Source organism: Vanessa cardui, chromosome 11, assembly GCF_905220365.1.
Source record: "Vanessa cardui chromosome 11, ilVanCard2.1, whole genome shotgun sequence".
Classification (NCBI taxonomy): Eukaryota; Metazoa; Arthropoda; class Insecta; order Lepidoptera; family Nymphalidae; genus Vanessa; species Vanessa cardui.
The window spans coordinates 4,605,973-4,623,526 of NC_061133.1; the positions used below are offsets into that span (position 1 = coordinate 4,605,973).

General features: G+C 32.1%; 1 protein-coding gene across 2 annotated transcripts in view; it reads right to left on the reverse strand.

The window, feature by feature from the left end:
* Nucleotides 1-647: 647 nt before the first annotated feature.
* The window catches only part of LOC124533914 (ras-related protein Rab-37), a 95,658-nt gene continuing 78,751 nt past the window's right edge, over nucleotides 648-17,554 (reverse strand). Inside the window, exons 1-5 of one of the 2 annotated variants that reach the window (XM_047109500.1) lie at nucleotides 8,109-8,372; nucleotides 7,598-7,708; nucleotides 6,796-6,904; nucleotides 2,727-2,837; nucleotides 648-2,406 (exon numbers count right to left, since the gene is read on the reverse strand). In XM_047109500.1, the coding sequence (XP_046965456.1) occupies nucleotides 2,165-2,406; nucleotides 2,727-2,837; nucleotides 6,796-6,904; nucleotides 7,598-7,708; nucleotides 8,109-8,321 (786 nt within the window). In that variant the 5' untranslated portion in view covers nucleotides 8,322-8,372 and the 3' untranslated portion in view covers nucleotides 648-2,164. Of the gene's footprint in view, nucleotides 2,407-2,726; nucleotides 2,838-6,795; nucleotides 6,905-7,597; nucleotides 7,709-8,108; nucleotides 8,373-17,554 lie in introns of those variants that run through there. The other variant, XM_047109498.1, reaches the window with a different exon arrangement.

Here is a 17,554-nt window from a genome sequence, read left to right on the forward strand (position 1 = left end):
TAAAGAGATTATTCTAGACCTCGACCAATGATACGGCGTTACTGCTCTTATGGTTGAAATAGACTAAATTTATATGAAATAGGGGATTTTAAATAAGTCTGGGACAAATGTATAATGTATCAGATTATACTGGCCTGTACTTATTTATAGGTATAGTAATATTACAGACAAATGTTCACGTAGCACTTTTATACATTCAGTTACTAAAAAAAACAATAAATTTATTGACCACAATATACTGAAGCATTCTGTAAAAGATCTTCAAATTATTATCAACGTTAGGATAAAATACTGGTGACAAATTATAGCGTTAGATTCTAAAGTTGAACTGAACATAACTGAACTGAACGACATTCTTAAAAGTCATCTATTTTTCTCAAATGTCTCGCGTCCTCACTTCACTCTTCGCATTCAATGTTGGCAACAGCCACAATGACCGAATGATACGTTAAGTCGGACTCACATAATCCTACAAACTAGGCAATAAATACAACCCATTAAAATTGCTACTAGGGGCGCTATTGGTTAGTAGGTCACGTTGAAATTCATTGCCCATAGGACCTACTCCATAGTTACAGGTATATCTATGCCAATGATGACATCATTATAAGCAAAAGGTATTGGGTAATGGGTCTGAAAGTTTGCAATCCTTTTTTAAAATTTAAATTATTTAATAATGTTCGGGTGTTGTTTAATGTACGCCCTTACGTTATTTTTTTTAAATCGAATAGTTACAGCTTTATCACCTAGTGGTCCGAATGCTTATGTAAGGATTTTTTGGTAATTTATTTAAAAGTGGGAAGGGTGACTGTTGTCCCTCTAGTAAGTATGTATACTAACTAGTTACTTAGTATATATATTAAGTAGTTACCCACCTATTTCGTTTATAAATAAAAATAACATGAAATTCAAGCTTGCCACATTAGGTAAGCAGTCCAAACTTGAAGCCGGTGAAACTGTGAAGCGTAGCGACTTACTTATAATCTTATTACATATGTACATAAGTACTAAATCCTCCGAAATCTCCTTTATCTTCTGGTGCGAGTTTCGTTTATATTAGTTTAGTAAACTTATTTAGATATTACAAAACACACGTTTACACTTTATTCAGTGTAGAGTTTAAATAGTACGCCATGTCTTTTTCCCCGACATAATCCACTTCTTGTTTTTTTTTATTATTAATATCTGTCCACACAGTCAAGCGTGATTGAGTTACAACTATTCAGACGCACAAGCTTTGTATTATACATATATATTATTAATAATATATCTAATACAAGGGTCACTCTCACTTTTTTAATTAACAAACCATACTTTTCAAACACTCATATTTTGATCTTAAGCGATTATAGGTATTTGATTTTAGTTATCTATGTGAATAATTATTTATATAAAACCAAATGTCAAATAATATACATATGTTAGAAATTAAAATGGTTTTGGTATTTGTTTTCAGTAAATATTATGCTTATTATGAATTATGGACAGACGCCCATGTTGTATTCAGGGGTGCTAAGCGATATTAAACCTTAAAATGATTGTGGTAAGAACTATCATGACATTAATATACACTATAGTAACTTTATTTCATATATATCTAACAAAACAATTCCATCAATACTATTAGTTGATATACAAGCATCTAAAGCTTATTTGTATTTATTAATCATTTGGGTACATTAAATACTTTTTCTACAACATAAATTAATAAAAGGCAATTATATATTATTCCTAATGAAATATTTTCCTCACATATTTTACTATTCATAGTATTATTATATTCCAAGTTTACGTTGATAAAATGTCTTATAGTAAAATCTTAATATTATACATAATAACGCAACAACATATTGTATAAAATTGAAAATATTGTGCATATTAATAAAAATAAATTGATACAGTAATTCAGCAAATAATCTGCAAATAATTAACTTTATATCATTAACAAATAATATAAAAACATATCGAAAATACGTGTGTTTTCAGCCTTATTTAAAAATATTGTGCTTTACGTTATGCAACATATTCCTACATATATAGCCTCTACATCAAATACATTCATTAATAAAAATTACGAGCCCATTCAGTTTATAAACACGTCATAAAGACCGTTAAATTGGTCCACAAACAACCGCATTCGGAATTCGAAAAATGCGCGCGAAATCTAAGAACATGGCGGACACGAAGACCGTTGCTCTTGTGACGGTTGCGCGCGCACCACTAGCCTGGAGGGGTCGACGGGATTCGCTTTCGCGACTAAAGCGCGCGCCACGTGAGCAAAAGCGTCTTCAACGTTGAGGCCGGTTTTCGCAGAAGTCTCCATAAAGGCGACTTGGTACTCTCTCGCTAAGCGCTGCCCCTCCTCCCGCCGCACTGCCCTCTCGAGTCCGCTGTCCGACTTGTTTCCTGGAAGAGAATTTGTGCCGCTCCGTTTGTTAGTTGATGTCGGAGGTATTGAGAACTTGTATGTCTTGTTACTACAAAGATGAGAATTGACAGCTCACCTCCAAGTTTCTATATTATACTTTACTATTAAACTATTTAACAGTTTTAATATCTTATCGTAGGTAATGGGCATATCACATTAAGCCAAATCAATTAACGCTCAGTTGAGCAATTTTAATAAGATATTGATGGCGTTATGATATTTAATAATTTTACGGCAAAATTGGCGATTATTTCAATTATTTATCGAATAGATTTGGATTGAGCAGCAGTATTTTTACCTAGGAGCATGATAACAACGTCGTCCTGGGCATATTCACGGATTTCCCCAAGCCAGGCTCGTATGTTGTCGAAGCTGATCTTGTTAGTAACGTCATACAGCAGGAGAAGAGCTGTTAACATAATATATAGAGATTAGACATAACATTAAACTATGTGTTCTGTATGATGAACTATCAATAAAATAAGATAAAACGTAGGTATTGTCTAAGGCTCGGATTTTCGATGTCGATGTCTGTATTTCTATTTCGATTAATATACCTAATATTTTTTTTGTTTTGGAAAGCAGATGCTTAAGGAGTTTCACATACAAAATTTGTTACGATCTGTTAGGACGCGACTGGTGTCAGTCTTTTTTTTAACTCACAAATACTCCACTACACTATTAATCATAAACTTTTCAAGAAAATTCGCCTTTTCATCGACCATTCGCATCCTAACAGATCGAATGATCGAAACCATGAAAAATAACCAAACTTTTCAATTCTTCTGAGCATATAAATGACTGGAGCAAAACACTTATTATATTTATTATTTTATGTTAGGTAGGTATATTATATGTAACTAATTAACTACACCAGGAAAAATATTAACGCGACATACATTATTATCAGATCACGGACATTTGGTTACTTATTGCAATGATTATTATGTTCAATGTTGTATTTAGTATTTACGTAACATTATGTGTACAAATAAAGTTTCAATGTCTACACGTGAAACGTTTTTTCGTGTAACGTTACATTAGCGTAACATATCCAAAGTAAGCTTTATTTAATAAAAAAATAAGTAAGTTATTTGTGAATGAGATAAGACAGTACCTATAGGTAGGTACGGACGGTTGTTTCGTTATGTCCCTTGTACCTTTCGTTACACTTGCTTACTCACACTTTCAAAGTCAAAGTCAAAAACCTTTATTCAAAATAGAAGTGTTTACACTTTCTTATTGATTGTAGATACTTTAACTTTAAACCGAAACTTTAAACCGGAACACATAAGTACTAAGGATGTGCTGTGTTTCGGTGGAATACTTGATAAGTGAGTGGTATCTTTTCAGGTGGGCTTACTCAAAGCCTATCAAGTACTCCTCATCTCTACTGCTCCTTTATTTAGAATAGGCTAAGTATATTATTTTCAAAGACTTTAATTTCACATATAACTATTTCGGGGTCAAACCGTGTAACTACATTTTGAAACGATTTTCTCACCGAATAATTGAGCTCATATTCGGGCCGTGTGTACTTAGTATGTAATTGTATTAATTTTGATAATAGATTAAATAAAACCTGCATAGATAAAATATCTTTAACTAAAAAGTATGATCAAAAAGTTTAATTATTTTGTAAAATATCACTTCCGATGTAATGTTATTAAAGCTTAATTTTAATCACGAGGCAGGGATTGACGCGGTACTTCGATGCAAATTTAAAGGATGCTGGCGTTTTTCAAAGCGTACTTTCTATTCCCGTCTCAGATATGTCAAAAATGATTTAACAGGTTAAGTTAAAATATGTTGTGACTGTAAGGTTATTTTTGGTCGTGGCAGTGGAAAGTTATCTAGGGAGTAAGGGGACTGACATTTAGCTCAAAAGTCATTAGTAGAAAAGTCTCGAAAAAAATGAATAAAAAACTATATAATGTCATTAAATCTTAGTTTTGGTTTTTTACTTCTCTCCTTTTTGTTTACGAACAGTCTTAACATAGATCTAAAATGATTTTTACACTCAGTCAAAAAAATAACAAGTTTTGCAGAACAATATAATCGCACGCTAAAGCCGTCTCATTGCTATTAGAGAACTCTTACAGGCAACGCTCGGGGCTGTAGTGTAGTGAGATTAGTATTACAGAGAATAAAAATAATAATAACATGTTTAATAAAGAGAAGTACCTTCTGCAAATTTAACCCAGAGGCGTTTAAAAATACATGGATGCAGTCAAAGAATGAATTTAAAAGTAACTAATTATTCAAGTTCATTTTAACATAACTGTTTCTTTGATGTTCACTTTGATTCGCATAAAACTAAATAACACAATTAGGTACATATCATTACGACCGTTTCTGCTGAGGGTAGAAATAGGTCTATGAAAACATGGTTTTAAGAAGTTTCGTGATCAAGACATTCGTAGATAATGTAGAAATATCGAGCTCCAACGGATAAAAATATGTCGGCGCCCGCCAAATGCGGCGCTACCTGTATGGCTAATGTTGAATTTGTAAAGTTTTGATTATTGGACGAGGGTGAGTTAAGCTTGCTCTGGTGGAACATTTGACGTGCACCGCCGCTAGATGGCTAATATTGCTATGGCAACGAATAGCAGCCAGTAAAAGCAGCAGCGTTGCCAACCGTACAATTTAAATCGTATTTATACGACCTTTTTTGCGCTTGTACAATTTAGGATCGATTAATCGAAATCGTACGCAAAATATAACTATCTTTTCAAATATATCCTTATAAAAAAATTAAAAGAATTGAACGACCTGAACTTTTTTCTCTTTATGAAGCAATGCAACAATATTTTTTAATCTATCTCATTTACACTTTATTGAAATACGCAGCGTATGAGTATTAAGTATATGTGTTCTGTGGACTCAGCAATGTCAATGGGAGTGGAAATCCCTGCACAAACTAATGTCATCCAACTTCTTACTCTAAGCCAATCGACATAACTTAAAGCAGTGTATGTCACGCAAACGGATCGCCGACATCTATAACAGTAATCCCAATTCATTATTTGATTTAACTATTGAAAATAATTGTACGAACGTATGTAACGCATTACAACATTGTAATCTAATGATACCAATTTTTATTTCTGGAATCAATAACAACATTCCCACGCCCTCATGATGAGTGATTCAAATCCCATATTAGGAGACAAAGATGATAATGGTGCTCCAGTGCCGTTATATGTATAGGTATTGAAATAACTATCATTGTAAAATAAATCGTATAGGTACTTGTCTTGAACCGATTTACCGTTTCGCATATTGACCTATCACGAATAAGTTAAATATTTACAACATTCTTTCAACTTAAAATCTTGAAGAAACCTACTCAGATCGCATGTTACTTAACAATAATCATCAATCATTTTTATCTCTCTGTCTGTTAAAAAATGGCAACAAAGATTTATTGTGACATTAAAAATTAAGTTACGCTAGTTTATATTTAAGTAATTTAAAATTGACATGAAATAAAAAAAAAAAAAACGTTATTAATTTAATGAAGGAAGAGCTCACGGGGTAACTATTTACAACAATAGTATTCCATTGGCGAATAGCAATTAATTTGTATTGTAATAATATAAGTTCCGATTTCTTCTTGGTGCCGTTTTGTCGGAATACATGTAGTTTGTCAATTTCACTGGCAGTTCAAATTATGTACCTGTATCTATCTAATTACTATTTAAAAAAAAAACATGTAACAAGAGTCGAGATGGCCCAGTGGTTAGAACGCGTGCATCTTAAACCGATGATTGCGGGTTCAAACCAGGCAAGCACCGCTGATTCATGTGCTTAATTTGTCTTTATAATTCATCTCGTGCTCAGCGGTGAAGGAAAACATCGTGAGGAAACCTGCATGTGACAAATTTCATAGATATTCTGCCACATTCTCCTCAAAGGGAGTGGAGGCCTTTGGCTCAGCAGTGGGAATTTACAGGCTGTTGTTGTTGTTGTATGTAACAACTTCTAAGGACTTGATATTGTTATGCTACTAAGTGTAACAGATTATTACGCTTATCTATTCTTGTCTTGTCATAGTTAATATAATATTTATTATGTCAATAACTTGAAGAAAAATAAATAATAATTAATAAAAAAACTTCAAATATAAATTCTTTTTAAATTGAGTTTAGCTTTCAGTTTATGATTCGTTATATAAATTACAAAAAAGATTGCTTTTTTTATCCAATGCATGACTTTGTTGAGTTTCCCATACTTGCCACAAGATGGTGTTAGTAGTGTCAGATGAATTAGAATAAGATTATTTGTCTTTCTCCGTGCTATTAAATATTTATTATTAAATAGCAATTAGAAACTTTATTGTAGTTAATAAATAATTATTATACCATGTGCATCTCTGTAGTAAGCGTGGGTGACGCTGCGAAAGCGCTCTTGTCCTGCAGTGTCCCATATCTGAAGTTTTACCTTTATACCGTCCACCGTCACTACCTTATTCTGAAAATAGATGGCGTTAGTTGTACCTCTACTAAACTTTCGTAGTCTTAATATGATGCACATTAAATAATTATTATTCGTAGTAGCTATAATTAACATTGATTCATTAGCCTCAAATAATATGCTATCACTAAACTCTCACTTAAAAAATACATTAATGATTTATGTAGGTGATCATGGTGATTAAATACCAATAAAAACGTCATAATTATAAGTATTATTATTACACACTTAAAAAAGAAACTTAATTAATTTTGAATTGGTTACGGTCTATATTTTTTTTTAAATATAGAAGATAACCAGTTACTACTATAATAACAGACAGCACGAGATACCATAAATCAAAACTAAAAAAAAACAGTGGGGCCGCAATAAATCACTCACTCGAGAAGTCGATTCAATCACAGCTGTCATGGTTAAGGGGCGGGAACAGAAAAAGCGCGCCAAACTTTAACACCAATAGCGTAGCGGCGGACCAGCCGCGTATCCCCGTGAGTGGCCCATTTGAACTCGGAACCCTTGACGACCATTTAATTGTTTTTTTTTTTGTTGGAATATAGAACGAATAAAAACTATTTGCTTGTTTTGTTTTATTGATATAAAACCTTTTTGCAATTTTATTAACAAATAAAATAAGTAGGTAGTAAATTATAAATGGATGTTTTGTAGCGTTTGTCTTGGGAGTAAATATACCCGGAAGTCTATTCCAACGGTGGAAATGTAATTGCCGGCGAGAAAAGTGCCGTCCCGGAAGCGAACGAGCATGCATGTCTTTCCGACGCCGCTGTCACCGAGGAGCATCACCTGGAAAATAAGTGTATACTTTTCATGATAAGGTGTTTTTAAAACATGTTTATGATTGCCTAATTCATTTTAATAACTTACCTACTACTCAAAACGATTTCAAGCACTAACTTTTTTTATAATAAGTAACATAATACAAAGGCGACTTGTGACATCACAAGTCGCCTTTGTATTTTGCCATTTTGTTTATTTAATAAATGACTTTCAATAAAATATTAATCAACATAAATAATTGGATATTTAAAACAAGTATAAACAAGTTAATAAGTGACTTAAATTTAATTATTAATTACTTAATTAACTATGTAGGTACTTATATTGATAATAAGAAAATAATAAAACATACAGTCCAATTGAGATATTCCTACGTTTCTTACGTCCGTTAAAAATAATAACTAACCTTTCCAAATACATCGTATTTCTCATCTTGTTTCCCTTGATTCCAGGTCTCAGTCGGTGATGGTGGATCGCTGTGAGGCATGACTCCAACCTCTTCACTTTTATCGTCATCCTCCCTCGCTTCTGGAAGGTTCCGAGCCCACGTGGGTCTGACTCTCCCCACCACAACTCTCTTCTCCATTTGTCTATTGTCTAAGGAGTGTGGGTTCCACATTTTTGGATCACTTATTATTTCCTTTTTAAATGTTTTTAAATCACTATTTAATTTTTATGCACTAATTCCATTTTTGAATTTTTAATTTAGAAGATGGTTCTTGAAAAAACAATGGCCTTCAAATTATAGAGTCTGTAAGTTTTTATTATATTATTTGTAACGATGTAATGTCTGTTATACATATATAATTTATTCTGAGGTTTTGTTCATTATCGAGCCACTTAACAACGGAGTTATATTTGCATATTAATTGGGTTCAACTTTCACATTAAGTTGGGATATGATGTATTTTCATTACATAGTATAAAACAAAGTCGTTTACCGTTGTCTGTCCCTATGTATGCTTAGATCTTTGAAATTACGCAACGAATTTTGATGCGGTTCTTTTTAATAAAAAGAGTGGTTCGGGGAGAAGGTTTTTGTATATAGGTAATACATGGACAACACAGTAAAGAAACTTAATTTTAAAAGTTTCTAATGTGATGTCGTAAATAAACAAATTCTGTTCTAGGTATATTTAATAGATACCAGCATTGCATCTGTGCTTAGCAGAGGCGGATCGCTAATTATATACATATATGAATGCGTCATGAAATCTTCGTCATATTATGTAGGTATAAAATAACATGTTCAAAGTACGGCCGAAGGAGAGTAAATTTATTTTATATTTTTTATACTGCTATGAAAAAAGTTTTTACGCGACTCTCGCGTTAAATTAAATTTATTCTAATCAGTAGGGCTATTCTGAAACAAGCAATTCGAAACTCACCTCGGAACTCGGTCGTGAAATGTCAGCGTGAAATATGGGAATACACCTATTGCTACCGAAGAAGGCGTAAAGATATATAACCCATAGATATTCGATATATTTAGTAATAGCTTTAAATTATGTACCATAAAAAGTTCTTGGTCTTTAATTATGATACAACATTGTTCCACTAAAATCAACTTCTAATTTAACTTTACTATTTAGACTTAACTTTACTATTACTTTTAGACTTCCAACTACGTCGTCGTCGTACGTCAACTACGTCGACATTCATAGCGCCAACTCCATAATTTTAATCACAGAATATTCGAGATCTCGACTAATGATATCGCGCCAATTAATTGTTAAAGTTGTTTATTATTCTTTATTCCTCCCGCAGGTTTTAGTTTTGATTCAGTGGTTTAGCCGTGAAAGCGTAACAAACAGACACAGCCCACTCGCTTTTATAATATTTGTATAGATTAAATACTTTTAATCTTGATTTATATCATAGCGACGTTGGCAACACTAGAGGAAAAATATATAAGATATTAATTAGTTTTCCTGTTTCCTTCTCTCCTCTTACAATATTTAGTTACGACCTTTTGAGATTGTAATTAACTGTAGAAATACAATATTACTTTATGTTGCTTCAATTAGATTGCAAAGAGGTCAAAGTATTAATCAATCGTAACACTTTTTTGTACAACGTTTGTGAGCGCAATTAAGAAAACTAGATACCATTGTTAATAAATGTATACAATAGAAAGAGACGGGTATATTTTATTCGTATCCAACAAGCTCCTAATTACGACATAATCGTTACCGTCATCAAAAAACGTGCTTTATTAAAAAATAACTTTATTTCATTTAATTTAAAATGGAAAAATATTTGTCTTAGGAATTTATACATGATTATTATATTAGTTTTAATAATACGAATCCCTCATTATTACTTAGTGGTGGTGTTCACAACTTTTGGTTCCTGGCTGAAGGGTGAGCCAATGTAACTACAGGCACAAGTTTGGTGGGATATCGCTCATGAAAAGAATGGTTATTATTTCCTACAGTACCAGGTATTCTATTTGCGATTACCAATATCATAAAAGACAGTTTGTATATTTTATATTATCAGACACAAACTCCTATGTTCATTCAGATTAAGTATACCTTCGTCAGTTTTCAAATTAATTCCTTTATAAAGTCTTAAACTCTTAGTACCTTTTGAATCTAAACATCAAATCATTGCGACGCAATATGTCATTCTTGATTGGTAAAGCAGTTTATCGCTCATACGGAGCACACGAAAATAGATCTTAAGGTTACGAACCTTTTCTTACCCCGACTATACAACCACAAACGCAAATATTGCGATAAAATTTTCTCAACAACTTAATTATGAAATTCCTTTAAACGATAATCATTGTGTTTATCCACACTTTATAAGTCTTGCGTGTACTTGGTCTGCATAATTATGCGCCAGCGGTGATCCACATACTATAACGAAACTGTAACTGATCTGTTAAGGTATTTCGAACCTTTGGGCGCGACGTGACTTAAATTACAACGTCTGATCTGAATGTAACGTTTGAGAGACTTGTTTCTGACGCCAAAACGTTTACTTTTTTAAATTAGTCATATCAACCTTATTGTATTAATACTGGCTGTATAATTGTTGTCATTATAGAGGTTGAGAGTACAATTAAGAAACACCGGTTTTGGTTGTGCTATTTTAATTAATTGGCTTTCTTTTTCTTTTTCATTTCTCCTTTTCTCCCTTTGTGGAGTAGTGGAAAATTGACTAAGCTCAGGTTAATTATGAATCCCAAATGATAATCGATAAGCTTACCTCGTTTCTTGTAATATTCAAGAAAGACAATCATACTATATTTAATATTTATCAGAGTTTTTGCGCTGTTCATTTTTATATTAGTTAACTAAGCTTAAGTCCATAAAGAGTCAAATAGCTTAAAATCGCTATTGAATATAAAAACATCACTTTTTGCTTATCGATTGTAATCTATCATACCTGAGGCAAAGAATAACAGAAATGATATATTTTTTGTTGCATAAATAAACAATGAGTAGACTTAGTATACATATTTTTTTTATATTTTTGCAGCTGTAACGCAAGAATGCATCGCCGACTGCCGTTTGGCCTTAATTGGCCAGACGAAATCGATTCTTAGGGGTTTGAATTTTAATTAATTACGCTACAACCGTGCGATATGCACGTCGCCTCATTGGCACCGGCGCCGGATCGCTATATAAACACATCAGAACTGCATCACAAGTGCCTTAGCACTGAGCTATATATTAATATCTTAACAATTATGTCAATTAATCTCTCTGGAGCCCTGACCACCTTGGGCTTGGACACAGTTCCCGCCACTGATTGGCCTTTGTATTTTATATTTTTAAATATATTTTATATATGTTTTATTTTATTAAGCGTCAAAAAGTTTAATGGTAATTAGGATTTATTTATTTTTTATCGTACATACTGGCGACCTGAGTATGACGTAGAACACATGACATAAAAAAAGGGATGTTTCAAAAGATATCAAGAGAAAGATATTACGAACGTGAACGACTAGACTTATATTTTGAATATCATCATGCAGTTGCGGATTTACAAATCTGCCGCTAGTAGGCTAGTAGGCTATTCAAATTTTGCCGCCCCTACTTTTTTTGCAACATTTATGATTTGTGTTCTATAGTGCTCATTACATCGGTTTTTTTCCCGTTGCTAGTATGATTATAAATTAAGTTATTTATTATAAACTAAGTTATAATATTACAAATTTGGGCTAAATTTTTCGCCCCTTCAAATCTGCCGCCCTAGGTTCCAGCCTACTTAGCCTATTGGTAAATCTGCCACTGTCATCATGTCTGATAACGAGCTGATGCCTGACTCCTCGTTATAAATTTACGTGAATGAGAATAAATAAAGAATAATAATGTTAATTTAATGAATTATTAGCGACCAGTGTTACTCTGGTACTACATATACCTACTATGGAATGTCATTCTTACAAAGTGTATAGCTTTTTGACATTAGACAATACAAACCGCTATGTCTTCGATTTTAGATCACTTGTTTCATGGTAGGGCTTTGTGCAAGCCCGTCTGGGTAGGTACCGCACTTATCAGTTATTCTACCGCCAAATAACAGTACTCAGTATTGTTGTGGTCCGGTTTGAAGGGTGAGTGAGCCAGTGTAACCACAGGCACAAGGGACATAACATCTTAGTTCCCAAGATTGATGGCGCATTGACGATGTAAGGAATAGGTAATATTTCTTACAGCGTCATTATCTATGGTTGAAGTTGACCACTTACCAACAAGTGGCCCATATGATGGTCTGCCAACCTATTTCATACAAAAAAATTAGGAACCTTTAAACTATTTGTGTTTCTCTACTATACTACCCCTGTGTTATACATATAAACCTTCCTCTTTTATCACTCTATTCACTAAAAAACCGCATTAAAATCCGTTTAGTCATTTTAAATATCTAAGAACAGATATGGACAGACAGACAGCGGTAAGCGACTTTGTTTTATACTATATAATGATGTAATGGAAATCTTACTTATTTACTTAATGAAATAAAAGAAATAATAATGAGAACAAAGTTACGAATGGAAAATGAAAATACGGTGCTATTTTCTGTAGAAGGGTGGATTTCGAATGAGAATAAAGATGTAGGGAGCCAATCCCCACTTGAGGGGCAGATTAGGTTCTAATAACTGTCTGGCAATAACCAACGATATGACATATACAATATGGTATGCGGCAAAAGTACGGTCATTACATATCTATACATATAATAAAATTGGAGTGTTGCTATATTAAAATAACATTTTTTTACTAAATGCATATATCATCTATACACGATACATATACCAGAATAACAATTTCTTCAGTTTTTGTGTGTCTGATGAAATTCATGGATAATTGTGGATGACAGTAAATTTTGATTTAACTTATTTTTTTTTTAAATTATCTGGTCTTAAATAGATTATATTAAACCGTAGTTACAAAGCTTTCACACAATGAAAAAGTTTTTCGTTTATTGAATACAATTATGTAGCTACTAATTATTTATTTTGTTTTGTTTTACACATAGAATGAAAAATAACAAAATTTCATTATTCTTCGGTTAAATAATAACTATTGTCAGTAATTTTAGCTGATAACATTTTAATTGATGTCTAATAGCGTTTTTTTCTACGATTGATTAGTGCGATGCGAGGCACTTTAGCGCCGGTTGCATCCCGGAAGTAGCTTTCAGCCTGACGCTCTAGGCGATTAAAGTAATTGCAAAATTTTACCACAGACAATTCCATCTCTATCAGATTTTGCTAAATCTGTATAGCCCGACTGGGTACCATCTAACACCGAGTGTCAGTAATTTGTTTCCCCTTTCTGTTTGATAAGTGAGTGAGCCAGTGTATTTATTGACAGTGAGGATACTAGTTGCTACCATCGAATACTGATCGGTGAACCTATACACACTAGTTGCACATATATAAGTAATCTGGACAAAAACAAAAGAATATTCCAGAATATTATTATAAGTTATTTGAATAAACGAGTTCATTTTCAGTTATTTCCTTATCTTTCATCTTAAGATTGACATCCCCTTTATCGTGTACGACCCTTATCAAACGAGAGAGATGAAACAGATCCGCCGTTAAACATTACCTGTTGATATTAATTTAACTTTTTAAATTTACTTGCTATCTTTGTAACTGAAAATGTATTTTTCAATTAATTATTTTTATTTGTAAAATATAAACAATTGCTTGAATAGCAATAGGGCTTTACAACTCGTGAACAAGACATTCGTAGACAATGTCGTGTTAATTTAAAATCTTATATAAATTCTAATTTCTCTCCGCGGAAAATGATAAATTCACTAAAACGTTATTAGTTTGGAAGGAACATTAATATACTTTTAAATTATTTCGGTATTGTACAAGCTAAAGAATAACATTTTATGTATTTTGAAATATCAGATATAGTACTAGAGCAATCAAGCCTCAAGCCTCATCAGATTGTACAAATTATTGTTTTTTTTTTTTAAACAACTGAGTAGTGTTGAAAAAAATGTGGTGTTCTTCAGGGCTCAATCTTCGGACCATTACTGATTCTCATATGCCTAAATGATGCAGTGATTCTAGTTCCATTAGGTACACTAGCATATATTAAGAAATCATAGCACGAGCATAAAATGATTTGGATACTTTAAATAAACAGTAAATATTGGAAAGAGAAAATAATAGCAAAAATAATTTAATTCAGAGCCACCAGAAAACCTATAGCAACAACAATACAATGTGTAAAATAGAGCTCTTGAAAATGTACAAAGCAGCTTATTGAGACTGCCTGATAGTAATGAAGACTCATTGTTTATAATTTACAAAATAAGTAAAGTTATATAATATTATCTACTTAATAAAAACAAATGAATAACATACAACCCTAAAGTAGTGGGTTACGAAGAAAATTAGCTTGATGAAAACTAAGACCGGAAAGATAAAAAATAGATATCTAAATGTAAAATTAAAATAATGTTTAATAATGCATATAACTATTTCTAATTTGTAATTTGACTTTATACATCCTAATTTTAATTCCGCTGAAAAATATCGGAGATTAAAGAATTTGAGGCTGTATTCGTACCTAGCAAAAATATAATGTAATGTGTAAAGTGATGTTTGGAAAGAAAGGCATTAAACAAGATGAGTAATTATTAATATGCAATTAAGATAACCTCATTAATTTAAATACGCATCGGCAAATGAAGCCTCGAGTATAATAATCTAAAGAAATCAATTAATGAATATCAAAAATGTAAAGTTAAAAAGAAAATGATAAAATATTGTTCTCCATAAAAATGATCTGAGAAAGAAAATTTAATATAACCGGGACAATATGGAGGCTAGACTTGAAAGCTTTTACATTTTCCTTTGATATACTTGCACGGATGAAATACTTTCGAAGCAGAGTTAACACAGTTAATCAAATTTCTCTTCACAATACCTCTAATAATGTTAAAGGCGTATCTACATGTGTCATGATGTAATTGAAATTTACATCGTAATATGACGATATATTCGTAATAAACATCTGCGACATCATTTATTTTTTAATAATACCTTCTTAGTGTTGCTCAAATGCAAGAACAAGACGAGACTTAGACAGTCTTGGTATTACTACTAACTAAGACTAGGACCGCTCTTAAATTGGTCCAAAATTACGCTTTTTTTATCTCGTTCTTGCAAAAATGCAAGACCCAATATTGAGCAACACAATTTTTTTACCTACCTAATGTTTTTAAGTGAGATTATAAAAATAAATAGACGTTACAATTTCAACCGTGAATAATCATATTTATATGTTTAGATAAAGTGTCGCGATACAAAAGAGAATACTAAAACAAACGAGCCAACGCCAACCACCAAGAAACCGCTTGACACTCGTTAATTATAATACTTTACTTGTGTGCGTGTACATAGTTGGCCTTATAATTTTTTTTCACATTTTAGATCGATCTAGATGCATAAATAATCAATCATCATCATGATTTTGGTTACGAATATTAAGATACTAATCGTTTCTGACTCCGCATTACCAAGCGGTATTGGGGTGTGGGGTGAGCGTGCCTCCCCAAAATTTTGAAGAGGGTGAAAAACAAGTTTAAATTGATTTAATTCTTAACTTGATTTAAGACGTAATTCTGTTTGTCTATTTCATTATATTATTATAAAGTCCAGCTGAGATTACCTGATGAGACTCCACAATTAAATAAGGATCGAAATCATAACTCTTGACTTCGTAAGTCTTTTGTTTACATTTACTATTTATTTTGTGTTGCAAAAAGCTTTATTAAAGGTGTAACACCTCACCTTATTGCCTCCATTGATGTCAGGAGGGCAGGTTCGGTTTTGAACAGAGCATCAGTATTGAGATTCAACTGAGAAATGCTGTTAGCATTTTTGCCACCATTCCACGCGGTCATGACTTATACAGTAGGTATTTTTAATTCATATCTGTATATATTTAAGGAGTTAATTTTAGTAATTCATATGTTACTAAATATTTCTTCTGTTAGCCGTAGACAATGAGCAATAAAGTAAAACTTCGCTGAAAAAATCATCTGATTTAGATGATCTGTTTTGAATCTAATCTTTATGAGGAAGCTAAAATAGGTTGTGGGACTTTACCCCATTTTGTTGGATTTACGAGATTTTATATAAAATCATTCATGTCCGATAGGCTATTTCAACTGCCCTCAGCTCTACGCTGTTGTGAGTCAGTAATTTTAAAGTTCAGGTATATATTTAGTTTCAATAAAAACAAACAGGCAATGACCAATCTTAAATACCAAAGGCGACAGATATTGGAAAACCAGTTAGAGCACAAACACACGTCTATACTTCAAATTTTGTCACTTTCATCCACAATTTACCTCCTATATATAGTATCTATACTAATATTATAAAAATGATAGTAACCCTGCCTGTTTGTTGCTCCTTCACTAACAAACTATTGAACCGAATTTGATGAAATTTGGCGTGAAGCAAACTTGAACTTCAAAGAGGGACATAGGCTATTTTTTTGCCTAACACATTACATCCTCAAAACGCGAGCGGAGCCAAGAGCGTCAATTAGTCTTTAATAAGCTAGTTATCGGACCAACGCGACAAAATTTTAAATACGTTATCGGATTTAAAAAAAACTTTGTTTTCCTAAAACCGTTCTCTCAAAAAAGTTAATCACTCAAGAATTTTGAAACCATATTAAAAAAACTTTTAAACACCTTAATTGACGTGATGGTTATTTAACTAATTATTTATGAATATCTAAAATTTTCAAAAATATAATAAGAAGAAATGAATATTTCTTTAAATCAGGTAATGTATTATGGGCATATAAGACGAGTCAGACACCTACAGAGGTCTTCAAAGAGACGAATCTGTGGTTTATGATCGAAAAACTTTTCTTATTAGTTATATCGGCTGAGACGTCAATAATATCAAGAGATAATTTGCGTCCTTGCGTATACCGATGATAAAACTATTTACTTATCCTTTTTGTATTACATATATACATATACATTCATATGATACATCATCAATTATTTTAGTATTGTATGTTAGTATGACGGATTGATTCAATTATTTGGCATTCTTTTTTATATATTTTTATTTTTTTATTTTAATAGACTATGGTTATTTCGCTCAGCTCAAACTTGCTTCGTGGTTAAAAATAATTACCAAGAATAAATACATAATTAAAAATTAGTGCTCCTATCATTTACTGTAAAAAATGAAAAAAGTAACCAATAATAATAAATAGAAGATATAAGAAGAGATACCAAGTATTAAAAATGAAAATTAGTAAGGAAAAAGATTTTCCGAACATAAAAGTATTTTATGTTCGGAAAAAAAGGATTTTTGTATTTAATCAGTTT